The following is a 20,219-nucleotide window of genomic DNA, read 5'->3' as shown; positions in this document are numbered from 1 at the left end:
TGGAAAATAGTTACAACTGCTGAATTCTACACAAATGCACTCTATAAGCACTTATACGAGTGCATGGAGCATGCTATCCCAAACAGAACCAAGACGCTATCCTCCAAAAAAAAGGAAGCCAATCTGGTGGTCCCCTGCCATAAACAAACTGTACAACAAAAGGAAACTGTTACAAAGGAGAGTAAAATCCCATGAGTGGAGGAGCTCCCTGGTCAGCCTCAGTAAGAAGCTGAGATCCCTTATAAGATCCTCCAAAGCTAGCTACGAAAACAAAATCACCACTAATTTCAAGGACAACCACAAAGCATTCTATAGCTATGTCAAGAATCTCGATGGCAACACCCAGATCTGCTCTGGGTTACAGCACAAAGGCACGAAAATTACAGAACCAACTGATATTGCCAACATCCTGGCAGATAGGTTCAGTGCTAACTTTACCCCCCTCTCACCCCGCAAAGGGCCCATATCTGTACAGGAAAAATGCAGAGTCCCTGTAATCACAACTACGCAGGTAAAAGCTGCACTCTCTAAAGCCAAAAACACAGCATCCATGGGACTGGACAACATCCCAGGCTGGTTTTGCACGAACTTCAGAACGAACTGACACCCCACTTAAGCGCCATGTTCAATAATAGCCTCACATCAGACTTTGTGCCCACTGAATGGCGCACAGCAACAGTTATCCCACTCCACAAAGGGGGAGCCACCACTGATCCTGGGAACTATCGACCTATTAGCCTGACGAGCCTGGTCTGCAAGGCCATGGAGTGTATCATCATGGAACTCATAAACAAAGACAGTGGTAACTTCCAAACTCTGGATCTCTCCCAGTTCGGGTTTGTAAAAGGCAGATCATGCCTCCTGAACCTGATCGACTTCTTTGTGGCAGTCACCAAAGTCGTAGATGAGGGTAAGGTGGTTCATACAGCCTATCTTGACCTCGCCACGCATTTTGACACCATCACCCATTCTGGAATTATAGTTAAACTCACTAAAGTGGGTATAAATCCCTACGTCGCAAGATGGGTTGCCAACTGGCTCATTGGCAGAACCCACACTGTAAAAGTTGCAGACTCCAATCTGACCTCAAAGCAGTGACAAGTGGAGTACCACATGGTTCCGTCCTGGGATCTCTCCTCTTTGGTATCTACTTCTCTGAACTACAGGCTAACACAGAAGGCCTCTGGCTAATGAAGTTCACAGATGACTGCAAACTAGGAGCCATAGTCAAGTCCCCAAATGATGTGGACATCCTACAGAAGGGCCTCACTGAGACAGATGCCTGGTGTCAGTGCCATGGCCTCAAGCTGAATGCCAAAGTGCAGTGTCATCCTCTTTGGTAAAAACTCTGTACCCATTAACTACCACATAGGCAGCAATCTACTTAGCACCAAATGCGTGATAAGAGAACTTGGGTCCCAGGTGGACAGTAGTCTCTCCTTTGATAGTCATATCGCCACAGTAGTCAGGAAGTCCTTCTATGTGGCACACCTCATTATAAAAGGGTTCTCATCCAGGAAAAAATAGGTCGTTGTTCCCCTCTACTCTACACTCAGTAGACCCATTATAGAGTACCATGCCCCTTTTGGAATGTACCTCACAAGACATCTGCAACAGGTGGAAAGGCCACAGAAGTACCTCACAAAGAGGATTACTGGCCTCAAACAAATGCCCTACACTGACCGCCTCAAAAAAAACTCCAGCTTTACTCCATAGCATATCGCCTCCTCCGAGGTAATCTCTGCCTAACATATAAAGCTATGTCAAACCCAGAGCTGTTGGACATGCTACACCTAAAGAAATCCCAATCCCTATCCCTCAAGCTACATGCTCTAGGGACCTAAACCTTGTCACCACAATAAACAGGACATGCTGGAGGGATAGATTCCTGTCCCGGAGACTTCCCTTACTCTGGAACAGGCTGGAACAGGCTACCCATCTATGTCAAGCAAATTTCTTCATTAGCACTCTTCAAGAAAAATCTTAATGAGTGGAGTGGATGGGAAATAGGAAATACACCCCGGGGATCACTTCTGTGTCTCTGCTAAACAGTGGCACAGAAAAATAACTTTCTTGGGTGGTGTAAGCCAGGGAACCTTGTTGGCTAGGCTTACGTAGGCCCTTGGGCCGATAGCCTAGTACCTACCTATGATGAGGTGAAACTACCCCCCACTGCTATCAATGGCTACACAAAGTCTCAATGGCTACACAAAGTCTAACAAGTACTCTGCAGAGAGACAGCCACAACTTCAGTTGAGTTAATATTTAATGAGAAACACAAATAAATTAAATATGGTACTATATGAAAAAGAGCAGATAAAAGTGTATTTAAATTCACTTATACGTCCACTTGATTTCAGGTAGATCTTAGTCTGCCAAAGCTCAGATATTACGCAGAGATAACCCAAAGTGTACCACTTATATAAGGCTGGACAGAATATCAGTGATGAGGTGAAACTACCCCCTACTACTTTGAATGGCTCTACAGAATTTCTAACAAATACTCTGCAGAGAGTCAGCCTCAACTTCAGTTGAGTTAATATTCAGTGAGAAAAATAAATAAATGAAATACAGTACTATATGATAAAAAGCAGATAAAAGTGTACCTTTAAGCAGAGATAACCCAAAATGTACCACTTATATAAGGCAGGACAGAATATCAGTGATGAGGTGAAACTGCCCCGCACTGCTATCAATGGCTACACAGAAATTCTAACAAGTACTCTGTAAAGAGACAGCCACAACTTCAGTTGAGATAACATTCAGTGAGAAACACAAATAAATAAACTAAATACAGTACTATATGAAAAAGAGCAGAAAAAAGTGTACTTTTAAGCAGAGATAACTCGAAATGTACCACTTATATAAGGCAGGACAGAATGTCAGTGATGAGGTGAAACTACCCCACTGCTATCAATGTCTACACAGAAATTCTAACAAGTACTCTGTAGAGAGACAACCACAACTTCATTTGAGCTAATATTCGGTGAGAAACACAAATAAATTAAATACGGTGCTGTATGAAAAAGAACAGATTACGGTGGACTTAAATTCACTTATACGTCCAGTTGATTTCAGGTAGATCTTAGCCGGCCAAAGCTCCGATATTAAGCAGAGATAACCCAAAATATACCACTTATGTAAGGCAGGACAGAATATCATTGACAAGGTGAAACCACACCCCACTGCTATCAATGCTACACAGAAATTCTAACAAGTACTCTGTAGAAAGACAGCCACAACTTCAGTTGAGTTAATATTCGGTGAGCAACACAAGTAAATTAAATACAGTACTATATGAAAAAAAGCAGGTAAAAGTGTACTTAAATTCACTTATACGTTCAGTTGATCTTATCTGGCCAAAGCTCCGATATTAAGCAGAGATAACCCAAAATGTACCACTTATATAAGGCAGGACAGAATATCAGTGATGAGGTGAAACAACCACCCACTGCTATCAATGGCTACACAGAAATTTTAACAAGTACTCTGTAGGGAGACCGCCACAAATTCAGTTGAGTAAATATTAAGTGAGAAACACAAATTAAATACAGTACTATATGAAAAATAGCAGACATAAGTGCACTTAAATTCACTTATACATCCAGATGATTTCAGGTAGATCTTAGCCGGCCAAAGCTCATATATAAAGCAGAGATACCCCAAAATGTACCACTTATATGAGGCAGGACAGAATATCAGTGATGAGGTGAAACTACCCCCACTGCTGTCAATGGCTACACAGAAATTCTAACAAGTACTCAGTAGAGAGACAGCCACAACTTCAGTTGAGTTAATATTCAGTGAGAAACACAAATAAGTTAAATACAGTATTATATGAAAAAGAGCAGAAAAAAGTGTACTTAAATTCACTTATACATCCATTTGATTTCAGATAGATCTTAGCAGGCCAAAGCTCAGATATTAAGCAGAGGTAACCCAAAATGTACCACATATTTAAGGCAGGACAGAATATCAGTGATGAGGTGAAACTCCCCTCCCCACCCCCACCCGCTATCAATAGCTACTCAGAAATTCTAACAAGTACTCTGTAGAGAGACAGCCACAACTTCAGTTGAGTAAATATTAAGTGATAAACACACATTAAATACAGTACTATATGAAAAAGAACAAACAAAACTGTACTTAAATTCACTTATACATCCAGTTGATTTCACATAGATCTTAGCCTGCCAAAGCTCAGATATTACGCAGAGATAACCCAAAGTGTACCACTTATATAAGGCAGGGCAGAATATCAGTGATGAGGTGAAACTACCCTCAAATGCTTTGAATGGCTGCACAGAAATTCTAACTAGTACTCTGTAGAGAGTCAGCCACAACTTCATTTGAGTTAATATTCAGTGAGAAACAAAAATAAATAAATTAAATGCAGTACTATATGAAAAAGAGCAGATAAAAGTGTACTTAAATTCACTTATACGTCCAGTGGATTTCAGGTAGATCTTGACCGGCCAAAGCTCAGACATTAAGCAGAGATAACCCAAAATGTACCAGTTATGTGAAGCAGGACAGAATATCAATGAAGAGGTGAAACTACCCCCACTGCTATCAATGGCTGCACAGAAATTCTAACGAGTACTCAGTAGAGCGACAGCCACAACTTCAGTTGAGATAATATTCAGTGAGAAACACAGATAAGTTAAATACAGTACTATATGAAAAAGAGCAGATAAAAGTGTACTGCTAAGCAGAGATAACCCAAAATGTACCATTTATATAAAGCAGGACAGAATTTCAGTGATGAGGTGAAACTACACCCCACTGCTATCAATGACTACACAGAAATTCTAACAAGTACTCTGTAGAGAAACGGCCACAACTTCAGTTGAGTTAATATTCAGTGAAAAACACAAATAAATTAAATACAGTACATATGAAAAAGAGGAGATAAAAGTGTACTTAAATTCACTTATACGTCAAGTTGATTTTAGGTAGATCTTAGCAGGCCACAGCTCAGATATTAAGCAAAGATATCTCAAAATGTACCACATATACAAGGCAGGACAGAATATCAGTGATGAGGTGAAACTACACCCCACTGCTATCAATGGCTAGATAGAAATTCTAACAAGTACTCTCTAGAGAGACAGGCACAATTTCAGTTAGTTAATATTCAGTGAGAAACACAAATAAATAAATTAAATACAGTACTATATGAAAAAGAGTAGATAAAATTGTACTTTGAAATTCACTTATACGTCCAGTTGATTTCAGGTAGATCTTAGCTGGCTAAAGCTCAGATATTAAGCCGAGATAACCCGAAATGTACCACTTATATAAGGCAGGATTAGGTGAAACTACCCACCATTGCTTTGAATGGCTGCACAGAAATTCTAACAAATACTCTGTAGAGAGTCAGCCACAACTTCATTTGAGTTAATATTCAGTGAGAAACAAAAATAAATAAATGAAATACAGTACTATATGAAAAAGAGCAGATAAAGGTGTACTTTTAAGCAGAGATAACCCAAAATGTACCACTTGTATAAGGCAGGACAGAATATCAGTGATGAGGTGAAACTACCTACTGCTGCTATCAATGTCTACACAGAAATTCTAAAAAGTACTCTGTAGAGAGACAGCCACAACTTCAGTTGAATTAATATTCAGTGAGAAACGCAAATAAGTAAATTAAATACAGTAGTATATGAAAAAGGGCAGATAAGTGTACTTAAATTTATTTATACGTCCAGTTGATTTCAGGTAGATTTTAATCGGCCAAAGCTCAGATATTAAGCAGAGATAACCCAAAATGTACCACTTATATATGGCAGGACAGAATATCAGTGATGAGGTGAAACTACCCCCCACTGCTTTCAATGGCTAAACAGAAATTCTAACAAGTACTCTGTAGAGAGAGAGAGCCACAACTTCAGTTGAGTTAATATTCAGTGAGAAACACAAATAAATAAATTAAATACAGTACTATATAAAAAAAGCAGATAAAAGCGTACTTCAATTCACTTGTACGTCCAGTTGATGTCAGGTAGATCTTAGCCTGCCAAAGCTCAGATATTAAGCAGCGATAGCCCAAAATGTACCACTTATATATGGCAGGACCGAATATCAGTGATGAGGTGAAACTACCCCCCCCCCCCACTGCTATCAGTGGCTACACAGAAATTCTAGCAAGTACTCTGTATAGAGACAGCCACAACTTCAATTGAGGTAATATTCAGTGAGAAACACAAATAAATAATTTAAATACTACACAGTGGTGCAGCGGTAGCGTTGTCGCCTCACAGCAAAAGGTCCTCTGGTTCGATTCTTGGCTGGAGTGCCTTCTGTGTGGAGTCTGCATGTCCTCCCTGCGTTTGTGTGGGTTTCCTCCCACGTTACAAAGACATGCATCTGGAGCTTTTCTCCCCGGGCCTCCGCTGAAAACTGGCTTTGTTCCAAGTCAGACTTTCCCGGTTAACAAAGGTTAAATAAATAAATAAATACAGTACTGTATGAAAAAGAGCAGATAAGTGTGTACTTAAATTCACTTGTATGTCCAGTTGATTTCAGGTAGATCTTAGCCGGCCAAAGCTCATATATTAAGCAGAGGTAACCCAAAATGTACCACTTAAGGCAGGAGTGAATATCAGTGATGAGGTGAAACTACCCCCCACTGCTATCAATGGCTACACAGAAATTCTAACAAGTACTCTGTAGAGAGACAGCCACAACTTCAGTTGAGTTAATATTCAGTGAGAAACAGAAATAAATAAATTAAATACAGTACTATATGAAAAAGAGCAGATAAAAGTGTACTTAAATTCACTTATGCGTCCAGTTGATTTCAGTTAGATCTTAGCCGGCCAAAGCTCAGATGTTAAGCAGAGATGACCCAAAATGTATCACTTATATAAGGCAGGACAGAATATCAGTTGTTTCCTCCACTTCCGCTGATCGCCAGGCGGAACATTCTTTCCTCTCCAGTACGTGATATTTTTCTGGCTTCTCACAAACCATCCCCCCAGGAAACTTTATCTGGATAAATGGAAGAGTTTTTCATTTTGGTCTAAGGAGAGAAAACTAGATCCATACACAGTCCCAGTTACGGCAATACTAGATTATTTGTCAATTTTTTTTGTAGATGGCGCTGCAGCTTCCACTATACGAGTCCACCTAGCTGCCATTTCAAACTCTCATAATGGTTTTGGAAATTCTGCCTTGATCTCACATTTGTGTAAAACCTTTCTGAAAGGTGTCTCGCATTAGACCCCAATCAGGCAACCTATAGAACCTAAGCCAAAAGAACAAAGTCAGCACAACAGGACCCGAAAAGCAACAATTAAGTACAATGCTGTAAATCCTTTTGCGTGGCCAATACCAACACAAACGCAGCTTATTCAAAAGCTTTTATTAGATCTCCAAATTAAAACCAAGTGCTTTCTCCCAGTCACTACCGGGCTTTCTCAAGGTAAAACGACTTTACTAACCTATAGAACCTTACACTAGTCCTACAGTCTTTGACGCAACCTCCCTTTGAACCTGCTGCAACTTGTGACATCAATTTTCTACCATGGAAATCTCTCTTTCTGGTGGCCATCACATCAGCTAGGCAAATTTCAGAACTCCACGCTCTATGCATAAAACATTCCTATTTGATTTTCCACAAGGACAGAGTATCACAAATCCTTCCTTCCTCACTAAAGTGATTTCAAACTTCTCCATTAACCAGAATATTGACCTACCAGTTTTTTTCCCAAATTTTTCAAATAAAAGTGAATACTGTCTACATTCATTTGACGTACACAGACGGTTGAGATTCTGTCCGGATAGGACAAATCCATTGTGCAAATCTGACCAGCTATTTGTTTCCTTTTCTGGTCCTAAGATGGGAAAGTCAGTACTTTCTAAATGGCTCACGGATGGTATACTCCTCATCTACCATCATGAGAAAGAACCTATTCCACAGAAAATCAAAGCTCACTCCACTAGATCTATAGCTACTTCTGTGGCTTTTCACTCAAGCTTCTTTGGACGATATCTGCGCAGCAACTACATGGGTTACTCCTCATACCTTTATCACTCAAATTGGATCTGGTCTCCAGGGGAAGAGCTTCATTTGGCTAAATGATGCTCAGGAATATTCTTCCATAGGGCCGCCCAAGTGACACAAGGTAGCTGGGGACTCTGTCCCATCAGTGATGAATGGAATGAAGATTAACAACATCAGATGGAGAAGTCTTTCCGTAACGTTCTCTCTGTTGTTGATCCTCATCCATTCATCACGTCCCACCCTCCTTCCCCCTTCTAAGGCTCCTGGGGGATGCTTTGGGTCCAAGTCCTGAAATAGGGTACTTGCGCAGAAACTGCCTCTGCTTTACTAATAATGGCCAAACTCCATCTGAGGTAACAAGGAGAAGGGTTCTATGGGTAAAATCTTAGCTCGAGAGTTTTTGGCTGGCACGAACATGGTATAAGGCTGGCTCTGTTCCGAGGATGGGACCAACAACCCATCAGTGATGAATGGATGAAGATCAACAACACAGATGAAACGTTATGATAAGACCTAACTTCCTTTTCTTATGTGCAAGTGTGAATTGTTTATTTGCTCAGATGTGAAAATGATGTCATGCAATGAAAATTAGTCATTTACTGTTTTTTTTGGTAAACTGGTGCTGCATATTGCATTTAGAAGTTTCATGGTCAGACATTCTGTGAACATTATAAGACAGAACATTTATCCTGTTACGGAAAATAATGACAATATGAACATTTGATAAATGTTTATTTCTTCAGAATAGATTAGTTATAAAGGAAAAAACAAAATAATTGCTTTTCGTAGTAGGGTTAGTCACTCTGTGGTACATTTGCTAATAATTTCCCAGAAAATACCATGTGATGTCCGCAGGTTTCTTTTCATGCCTTACATAACAGTGAAAGGGGATTCACAAACCAGTAGTACTGTGTGACTTGCTGCTTAGCACAATTTTTATAAAAATTTCCTACCGTAACAGAATGTGGCTGGAGGATGCCTCTACTGTAAATGTTAGTTTAGGAACATAACTAGCCACCTTCCATGAAACATGGAAAGTTTAAAAACATCCAGCCTTGTTAAGTAGTGATCAGCACAGTACTATTTTTTTTAAATAGCCCAACACACCAAATGGCTTAAAAGGCAAAATAATGTTTCACTGCCTCCTAAATGGATGGACACTGTTGGTGTATGTGGAGTGCAGGACAAACAGCATGGAAATCATGTCCCATCATATACTTTAGTATTCTTCTACTGTTGTACACAAACACTTTGCTATGCTGTCAGCAAGTGGAGATTGGTAGGAGAAAACTTCCCAGGGTTGGACCAGTCCAAACTGAGTTTTGTGCAGATTGCATACAGCCAGATGAAATGTACAGAGAGCACTTGCATGTTTATGTGTAGCATGCATTTTTTGCAGCAAAGTGGTCAGCAAGTGCATACAGTAGGTATGAATTTGAAAAAAAGTGCATAATGCTTGCTATGTTTCTGCTATGCAGTCTTTAACATATGTGCTTTTGCAGTCAGTACCACACCCTTTTGTCTTGCTGTACATATGTTTCTTCTAGTCTGTACAGTAAGTGCTGACCTGTTACCTGTTTCAGCAACTCTGGCAAACCAAAACTTACAAAGGGGAAGGATGGTTTTATTAAAGGTATGAAAATGCATAATGTGCTGAAGTTATTCAGCAATTTTATTGATAGTCTTGTTTGACTTGGGTGCCTATCTGATTTTCGATATCTTTAAAAAAAAAAAGGTAGTTGCTGTAATATTGTCAAGAAGTAAGGCTCAGGTTTTCATGTACACTATAGACCTTGTGCACTATGGTCTGATGGATAGTAATTTAGTGCTAGTAGTGATGCATACTTGTAGCAGTCATGGCAAAGCATGCCACCTCCCTAGGACTAGGAATTTGTTAAATTACTTTTTTTTATTAAATTCAGTTTACTGAGATACTCAGGTCAACCACCTCTGAGACTTTGCTTTGGTGACAAAGTAAAACAACTGATGTCTTTCTTGCACTGAGTTTTGAGTCTTAAATTTTCATTTCTTGGATGGTGAAATACCAACCTGTCAGAAAATGAACATTTAATAGGAAAAGTGTCAGGAAAAGTAGTTGGAGTGAACCCAGTGTGTTCATCTGTCTGCAACTGTGTTCCTTCAGGCTAAGTAGGAAACGGCACTTGGAAAAGTCACTGCCTCATGAACGGTTTTAAAACTGGGACTTCTTTATTTCACTTATTTGTTGACAGTAAGCTCATTGGACAAATAGTGCTCCTGGGTCACCCATGAAAAGTGACAGTCTGGTTACGTGACTTGTTCAGTATCACACAGTAATCAATCGCAGGTGGAAGGAATTAAGGCCCTATACAGTGGACACAGATAGCAGCTCATTTACAACTCAGAGTTTGTGTTTTTGTGCTAACTGCCAGACATAATAGTAATACCGCAGGAAATGTCCTGTAGAGATCAGGGTGACTGGCAAGCCTGACATTTTGTTGTGCTGGCAGATGTTTGCCTTAACTTGATTTTTGTACACATTTGCTTTGTTTGTGAATTACCCAAGTTTGTGATGATACAACATATCTGGATTGTGCAGTATAAGGCTGGGCAGCATGGTGGCTTTGTGGTAGTATCTGTGCCTCACAGATCATGTTTTTTTTCCTGCTCTACAGTTACTATCTGTGTGGCATTTTGCATGTTCTCCCTGTTGTTCTCAAGTACTACTCTTTCCTCCCAAAACATGCTTATTGATTTTGGGTAATAAGTTATCCTTATGTATGTTTGTGTGCTTTTCCCTTGCCCTTGTTGCACGAGTTATGGATGAAAAAGGCCCAAAAGGGCAAATTCACTTGTTAACAAAGCAATAATAAACTAATTGCCTTAATTTGTTTTCACAGCGAATGACTAGTAGTGCCAGCTCCCCTAGTCTACTTAACGACAGTGGAAAGTCTTACACAACTCAAGGTAAGAGAAGACTTGTTATTGAGTGCTGTATCCTGCAGTAAGTAAGTCATGAACAATTTGATTAAATGTTTTAAAGTAAAATTCTACCATAAAATTGGAAAAAAAACTCATTACAGTGAGAAATTCTGTGCACTACTAACAGCAGAATCACTCAAAATGTTTATTGTAGTTTAATTTCTTATACCTAAACAACTGTCATGAGGACTGCATTCTGGTGTAATTTTACTTTTCAGTCTCGTCCTCTCCCTCCTCTTCCAGGAATGGTATTTGGGTCCCTGTAATATGACATGCTGCATACATAAGTGAAGGGTTTCTCTTTTTCCCATCTTTTACAGTGGTAGTGTTTGTTGCAAGTCATTGCTTTCTTAGATGGTCTTTTTTTTTTTTTTTTAAATCAATACATCTTTTTGACCGAAGCGTACTGTTATCACTGGGCCAGATGACTGACTCTTCAAATGCCATCAGTGGAAGAATGCTGGCATGTTGTAAAGATGGTTAAAGTTTAATCAAAGGGAGAAGATGTTTGTTGCATTTTCTGTCACTTTCTGCCACTTCATCAAGTTTGTACACTCTATGAGTTGGTGTGTGTGTGTGTGTCTGTCTGTCTTGTTCAAGGGTGTGAGGGATTGCTCCTTTCCCCCATGTAAGGAGTACAGTGATATGCCTCCCTGCAAAAAAAAAAAAAAAAGGGTTTTGTGTTCAACCATGAAAGTGTTGCTGTTTTTGCTGATGTTCTTCGTGTTTTGGGTTATCCCTGCTGTGGTAGCCCTCTGCCAGCCCGAATACCAGAGTTAGTGTTTTTCTGCGTTGGCTGCTGTCGCTTGTGGACTGACGTTAGGTCATCAGTGCTATAAAGCATGGCAGCCAACATCATTATATCAGTCTTTCTTGCCGTGGAGCCCGTAGCAGAAGCAGTTCGCAAGTGTGCCAGTCGGTCGTTACCAGAGTTTGAATTACAGCTGAAAACATCTGAAGCTAAGTACCCCATTGGAGATCCTTTTTTCTTGCACTAACTGATGTCTAAAAAAGTTAACAATTGTCTCGCCTGTGGAAAGCAGATCCCACACTGAGACTTCCATTTATACTGCGTCACTTGTTTAGCCCCAGACCATGACGCCCCCTGTTGCTGGTTCTGTGCCCTCTTTAGCAGAGAACCATTCATCGTGCTCTTATTGTAGACAGGTATTTTCATCTTCTGTCTTCGCATTCTGAAATGGCGTCCGTCAGCCAACAATCCATAGACATTCCGAAAAAAATGTAGGGAAAGATTGAGACAAGACCACACAAGGCTAAGCCTTCCGACGACACTACCGCTAAGCAGGTCATCAGTTCTCCAAAATTCAGTGAGGCGCTTTGACAGCCCCTGATGCCTGATATGATATCTACCCAGGCCTTTACCGAGACCCTTTCGGAGTCTGGTATGCCAGAGAAATCTTCTTTGTCTTCCAAGCCTTTGGTTGTCTATGCTTCGGTTGGGTCTGGAGCTGCGACACAGGCACCGGCTTCTGGGGAGGCCTTTTGCACTACCGAGTCTAGGTAAAAAATGACGTCTTCTCATCTGACTGCCGTTTCTCTCAGACCGATGGATACTCCTAGGCCTAGAAGCCAGGCCACTCCTAGAAAATCTACCTCTAGCCACCATCTTACTCCTGCTCCACCACCCCAAGCCCAAATGCTTAAAATGGCGGAGGGTCTTATCTCCCTTACCAGGGATAGTCAGGTTACAACTTCTAAAAGGAAAAGACACCCTTCTCCAGAAATACTGACAGAACAGGATTCTGAGGAATCTTGATTATTCGGATTTTGAAGAACAACAACAACCTCTGACTGCTTATGAGGATTCAGATGCAGAGGAATCCATTCCTTCTGCCTTCCCACCATAAGACCTTTCCTTTGGGGAAATCCTTCACAAAATCCTTCACACTCTCAGGAAACATTTTCACTGGGAATCCCAGGACTTCCCTCAGTCTAAGAAAAGACTAAGAGAGTTTCTAGGCCTGCCCCAGTACAGACCCTTGGCCATCCCCCTATCTTAGAGGTGGTGGATGATGTTTTCCATGAATCCAACTTAGCCCCTGACACCCTCACACCTACTCCCAGTAAACCTGATGGGTATTACAGAGTACTGGATTCTCACAAATACCTGTACAGAAATCCTGCTGCAGACCCAGAGGTCATTACACAGGTACCTAAAGGAGCTAAGGCTAGTTCTGCTAAGAATCCTATTCCTTCTGACAAGGATTCCAGAGCCCTGGACAGATGGGGTAAAAAGTATACACCTCTGCAACTTTAGCTGTCAGAGCACTCAGCTGTCTGTTCCATATGTTAAAATATCAATTAAAATAGGAAAATAGGCTCCTTATATCGAATCAAAACTTTCTTAACTCCAACAGCCAAAACCAAAATTGCACACTCACATTTAATTTCTACTCTTCTATACGCTTCTCCCATATACACTAACCTCAAAAAGAAGAACCTTGTCAAACTGGAGCATGCCTATAACAGCATCGCCAGATTTGCCACTGATAATCCCTTTCGAACTCACCACTGTCAAAATCTAAAGCAGCTAGGCTGGCTTGAACTTCAAAACCTTCTGAAAATCTCCCAACTTACCATGGCCCACAAGATATTTTACCAAACTAACAGTACTCCTATACTATCAAATCTCATAATTCCCTATAAAAACCTAAATTCACTATGCTCTTCTAACAAGCTTCTAGCTACCATAACCAAAATTAACAACAAGGCTGACAATTCCCTCTTTTCTAACACAGTGGGAAAAGACTGGAACCTACTTCCCATTGAACTAACATCACTCTCTTCCATACCTCTCTTTAAACAAAAACTCAAAATACACATTAAAACTCACTGGTTATGTCCATTCTTTAAACCTGACTAACCTTTGCTTACACTAACTTATTTCTTCACCTTACTAAATTCTCTCATATATTTTCTTTAAAATTTTCAGGAAAACTGAACTGGTGATCACAATTGAACATATTGGCAGACCCTTTCCTGCTAATTTCTGTAAAATCTACTCCATAATTGTATACTAAAGCTATGTCAATTTTATTACAGTAAATTAATTCATCACATGACCATTAAGATTTTCTATACTAGTGTAAATACCAACTTTTCCTCTATTTTTATTATTGTTTCATATATATTTTTATTGAACATCTTTCATTTACTATGGTACAACAATGATTTCTATGTTTATCTTGTAGTACTAGTGATTATCTAATTTTGCTATTGGAGCTTTTCTCCCCGGGCCTCTACTGAAAATGGAAATGTATCCAGCTAGACTAGCCCGGTCAACAAATGTAAAATAAAAAATAAATAAATAAAAATAAACAAACACACTTTGGAACTATTAAAGCAAAATATTTCAACGTTTCCTGACTGCCAATTCGAAAGAGTTAGCAAATTTACTGCACTCTACTTGTCAAGTGGCCAAACACTCATTGCACTGTGGATTATGACGCCCTAGAACCTTCAAGCAGGGCAGCAGTGTCAGGATCTGTCATTAGGAGACATGCATGGTTGAAGGAACAACCACTCCCTGATCATGTCAAGTCTAAATTAATTGATGCACCCTTGGATAAAGACCGCTTGTTTTGGTGTAAAATCAGAAGAGGTGCTTAAAAAGATGGAAGACAACACAAAATCTATGCAAACAGTAAAATATTTCTTTCAGGTACAACCTCCTAGGTTCAGCAGGAATTTTCCCTCTAAGCACTGGTCCTTTCTTGCACCTAGCAGACAGGGGCAAAGTAAGCCCCGCATGGACAGACCACCGAGGCCCCTATACCAGGGACAGCAGAGAACCAAACAGTGGACCACTTCCATCCCAAAGGCAGGGAATTCTAAGCCATCCCTCTAAGGCAAAATCTCTCAATGACTCCCTCTCCCCCCTCTGCCCTCCTTTCACTCACCAAAAGCTAGGAGGAAGGTTCTCCCTCTGCAAAGAAAATTGGTTCTGTTACAAAGGACCAATATGTTTTAAAGATCATTTTTCAGGGATACAAATTCTCTTTCAACAAACTCCCAATCCCAAGCGGGTACCCAGATTTGCCTCCAAATCAGTGGGCAGAGGCATTAAAACAAGTCCAGACTCTCATATCACAAGGGGAAGTAGAACCTGTCCCCTCACATCAAGCAGGCAAAGGCTTTGATTCCAGACTATTCCTTGTTCCCAGAAAAGAGGGCACTTGGCACCCCATCTTGGATCTATCCATTCTGAACACCTCCCTGGTGGTTCCCAAATTCAAAATGCTAACTTTACAGTAGCTGCTGCCTTTGCTGACAAAAATGCCTGGTTAGTGACCCTACACCTAAAAGATGCCTACCTCCACATCACTATAGGGGAATCCTGGAAATACCTGCGCTTCAGAGCAGGCTCACAACACTTTCAGTTTTCTGCGCTACCCTTTGGCTTATCTACTGCTTCCAGGGTCTTCACTAAATGCTTAGCTCCGGCCATATCATTTTGCAGACAGAGAAATATACAGATTTACCCTTACCTGGATGACTGCCTCATTCAGGCAGAGTACAAAGAAAATCTGCTCCAGGACCCCTCTGTCAAAACCCTCCTAACCTCCTCAGGGTTCACCATCCACGAGAGGAAATCAAAGCAAACACCCTCCAGGAAGATCATTTTCTTGGGATCACTGCTGGACACAACATCCCAAATGGCCTTCCTATCCCCAGGAAACCAGAGCTTCCTGCTCAGCTGACTTATGGAAGTCACCTCACGGTGAGGAAGTTCTTGCAAGCCTTGGGGTACATGGCATCTTGCATCCTTCTAATTCCTCTGGCCAGGCTTCACATGAGAAAACCTCAGTGATATCTAAAGAACCTTTGGTGTCAGCACTCTCAGCCTTTAGAGACTTCTCTCCCTCTGATCCCCTGTGTAAGGGCCGAGTTTCTCTGGTGGGCAGGGGCCTATGCCAAGAACAAGGGTCTTCTCTTCATCCTCCGCCCAGCCGGGCAGACCATCACCACCGACGCCTCAGATATTGCTCGGGGCACTCACCTAGCAGGCAGGTGCACCCACGGTCTTTGGGATGCCCAGCACCTTCCGTTACACATCAGCCAGAAGGAAATGATGGCAGTACAAAAGGCTCTGACATCCTTCAAACCCCATCTCGGGCCAGGGGTTCTCCTTATCAAAACAGACACCACAGTAATGTGGTACATCAAAAACAGGGAGGGTCCCAATTTTACCATCTGTGCAGGCTAGCCATGAACCTCTGGCTGACAGCGTCCTCCTTGGGATTACACCTAATAACCCAATACCTACCAGGGATCAACAGCACACTGGCAGACCATTTGAGCAAAAACTTACTGGACCCCCATGAATGGCAACTCCACAGAAAACTTTCTGCAAGTCACTCATGAGTGGGGAACTAAGGATGTGGATCTCTTTGCTTCGCACCTCAACCATCAGCTAAAAAAATTCTGTACCAGGGAGCATCACCACCTAGCGTGGAAGGTGGATGCCTTGACCTTTCCCTGGAACTCCCTCTTTGTCTACGCTTTCTCTCCTCTGTCTCTTATTCTCAAGGTATTGATCAAGATAAGGGAGGAGAGACCAAAGTGCATCCTCATTACTCCAGATTGGCCCAGACAGCATTGGTACCCCTTACTGCGCAGCCTGACATTACAGCCTCCCAAGCAGCTTCCCTGGTCTCAGACCTCTTAACTCAGGTGGGGGGGGATGCGGCACCCAGACTTGTAGACTCTCAAGCTGTCAGCATGGCTAATACTCTAAAGGCAAACAGGAGGTCCCTGTTAAGCAAGCAGGTCCTAGACATTATTACAGAGGCCAGATGGCCCAGCACCAGAAAGTCTTACACAGGGAAATGGAGAAGATTCTGCTCCTGGAGCCGGTCCAGATGGAGCAGTTCCTCACAACCTTCCATCCTTCTTATCCTGGACTACCTAGCTGAGTTGCTCAATAGTGGCCTCTCCTTCTATTAAAATCCACGCCACAGCCATTTCAGCTCATTTCGATACAGCTCAGCCCCTGTTCTCACATCCTTTGATTAAACAATTCCTCAGAGGACTTCTAATATCAGACCTCCCAGAAGGCCACCCACACCAACCTGGGACCTGAATTATGTTTTGGAAAAACTAACCTTACCATCCTTCGAACCTGCTGCTTCAGCAAAACTGAGATACCTCTCCTGGAAGACTGCTTTCCTACTTGCTATCACCTCAGCCAGAAGGGTTTCAGAACTTCAGACACTGATGACCATTGAGCCCTTAATCATTTTCCATGCAGACAGGGTCTCCCTGAGGACTAACCCTCCTTTATGCCCAAGGTGGTATCTAATGTGACTCTCAACCAGGCTATACATCTACCCGCCTTCTTTCCTAATCCTCAAAATAGGGGCGAAAGAATTCTGCACTCAGTAGACATGCACAGCCAGCTCAGATACTACCTGGACCATACTAAACCCTTCAGGCAAACAGACCAACTTTTTGTCAGATTTGCCCTAGGGGCAGAGGGCAAGCCCATTTCCAAGCAAACCATTTCCGAATGGATATCACACTGTATCCATTGCTGCTACAGATTACATGGGAAACCACCCCCTAAGTCTATTCATACCCATTCCACTAGGGCAGCCTCCACTTCCACAGCATTCCTCAGAGGAGTTCCCACCAGGGACATCTTGGAAGCTGCCACCTGGACTTCTGTCCATACCTTTGCAAAGTGTTACCACTTACCTCTACTCTCTAATGCTAGGGCCGGGTTTGCCTCTGCAGTTTTGCAGGGCATGCTGACCCATGCCTAGGTCTCTTACTAATCCTACCACCCCTCTCCTCAGCTTTGGGAATCCTCCCACAGTTGATGACTGCAACAGTGAAACACGTAGAACATAGTACAGTTGTGTACACTTGCAAATGTAGATGTTCGAGTGTATTCACTGTTGCAGTCCTGGTTTCCCTCCCTCCTTCCCCCTTATATCCTCATTTCTTAGGGACACATAAGCTTCTTACTGTGGCTTTTAGACACCAGGACCACTTTACCATATTTCCTTGAGCTTTTGACTGGTTAGGGCAAGAAAAACTAATGTAATGGCGTCGGCTGCCTTGCTTTATAGCACTGACGACCTGACATCAGTCTACAAGCGACAGCAGCCGAAGGAGAAAAACATTCACTCTTATATTCGGGCCGGCTGAGGGCTACAACAGCAGGGATAACCCACAGGTGATGACCGTAACAGTGAATACACTCTTAACATCTACAATTATGGTAAGCGTACACAACTGTACTTTTTAGATGGTTTGAGGTCAAATTCAGTTAAATGAGAGACAGTTATCCATAGTAAGCCCAAAACATACATATATATATATATATATATATATATATATATATATATATATATAAATCTGGGCCATGCAGAAGCCTGTCAGCATTGCAGATAGGTTCTGTACCATAGGTCTCCAAAGCTCAGGCAGATAATTACCCCGTTGGGGATTCTTTTTGTGTGTGTTGTTTTTCCTGATGTTCATCGTTTTTCACTGCTGCAGTCATTACACTTGGGTTATCCTGCCGTCAGGCGGTCCCGCAGTCGGCCAGAGTTCCAAAGTCTTGGTCTGGCGTTGGTTGCTGTCGCTTCTTCCCTGAAATCAGTGTGCCAGGGGTATATAAGATGCAGCCGACGCCATTTTCTTCAGTCTTTCTTGCCGCGTGGTGCCCGAAGCAAAAGCAGTTCGCAAGTGCCGGTCGGCCAACTCCTGAGATTTTCAATTCGAACTCTTCAATAAAGCTAAGTACCCCATTGGTGAAACTTTTTCTTGCCTCAGACTGATGTCAGTAAAAGTTAATAACTGTATTTCTTGTGGGAAGCAAATACCTCATAAGGATTTTCATTCTTACTGTATTCCATGCCTAGGCCCAGACCACGACGTCACTAGTTGTCGGTTTTGTGCTAGATTTAACAAACGCACTATTAAGCGTCTGTTTGATTTTGCTCGCCATTACTTTGGCTGAAGGTTTAATTATATCATGCCATCGGAACAACCGACGACCGGAATACACAAAAAATGCAAAGACAAGGATAAGGACAGGCATCCGAGGCCCAAAACTGACGATGAAGCCTCTTCTAGGCCAGTCGCCGGTTCTCAGTTTGGCGCTTTCGCAGCCCCTGACACCCGCTACCTCAGAGCCACAGGCTGCCTCCGACTCCCACGTGGAGATGTCTAGACCTCTGGATACTCAAGGTGTTGGGCCTACGGAAACTAACCCTTCAGATGGGTCCGGAGCCGCTGAGCAGGCATGGTCTTCTGAGGGTGTTTTCAGACCTGCACAGCTTACCATAAAAACTACAGCCAAGTCTAAAACTCCATTAAAGACAAAGAAGCAAGTACAGCATTCACCTGGACAGGCCTCCATGCCTAAAAAGCAGATGCTCAAAATGGCCGAAGACTTAATTACTCTGATCAAGGGTACCCATCCCCCTCCTGATAAAAGGCCTAGGCAGGATACAGACTATGATTCCTCTGACCAGGTTTCCATATATTCTGATACCTCTTCAGACCAGGGATACTCTTTACCCCCCTATGAGGACTGTGATGCTGAAGAATCAATTCCTTCAGCCTCTCCTCCTGAGGATTATTCTTTTGGGGAAACTTTACATACCATGAGGGAGCATTTCCATTGGGAGGGCCAGGATTACTCAGAATCCAAGAAAAGGCTCAGAGACTTTCTTTTATTGCCTCAGCACAGGCCCCTTGCTATTCCGCCAGTGTTAGATATTGTGGATGATGTGTTCTCTGAATCCAGTTTAAATCCTAATTCTTTGCCCCCTGTTCCAGGCAAGCCAGACAGGTACTACAGAGTCCCTGACTCTCACAAATTTCTTTATAAAAACCCTGTTGCTGACCCAGAAACTATTTCCCAGGGTTCCACAGGGATAAAGGCTTCCACGGCTAAAAATCCAGTTCCCTCTGACAGGGATTCTAGAGCATTAGACAGATGGGGGAAGAAAGTTTACACTTCTGCAACTTTAGCAGTGAGAGCTTTAAATTGCCAGTTTCACATGCTTAAATGCCAACAATATTTAATGTCTCTGTTAAAACAGAAAATGATTACAAGTTCAGAACATCCTGACTATAAGGAAATGCAGGATTTCTTGCATGAAGCTTAACAAGTGGGAAAATATACTCTGCATTGTGGTTTTGATTCATTAGATGCTCCTTGTAGAGCAGCAGTTACAGGATCTGTGATTCGAAGGCATGCTTGGTTAAA

The 20,219-nt window shown here is 42.0% G+C and overlaps 1 protein-coding gene across 1 annotated transcript in view; it reads left to right on the top strand.

Annotated features, from left to right (window-relative positions):
- PAN3 (poly(A) specific ribonuclease subunit PAN3) overlaps nt 1–20,219 on the top strand; it is a 2,193,201-nt gene that overhangs the window by 371,717 nt on the left and 1,801,265 nt on the right. The window contains exon 3 of the mRNA XM_044073269.1: nt 10,894–10,960. Coding sequence (XP_043929204.1) covers nt 10,894–10,960 — 67 coding nt within the window. The remainder of the gene's footprint in view (nt 1–10,893; nt 10,961–20,219) is intronic.

This window comes from Protopterus annectens, chromosome 5.part1, assembly GCF_019279795.1.
Source record: "Protopterus annectens isolate FY-2018-M chromosome 5.part1, PAN1.0, whole genome shotgun sequence".
Classification (NCBI taxonomy): domain Eukaryota; kingdom Metazoa; phylum Chordata; order Ceratodontiformes; family Protopteridae; genus Protopterus; species Protopterus annectens.
This window is presented reverse-complemented; position numbering and strand designations above follow the sequence as displayed.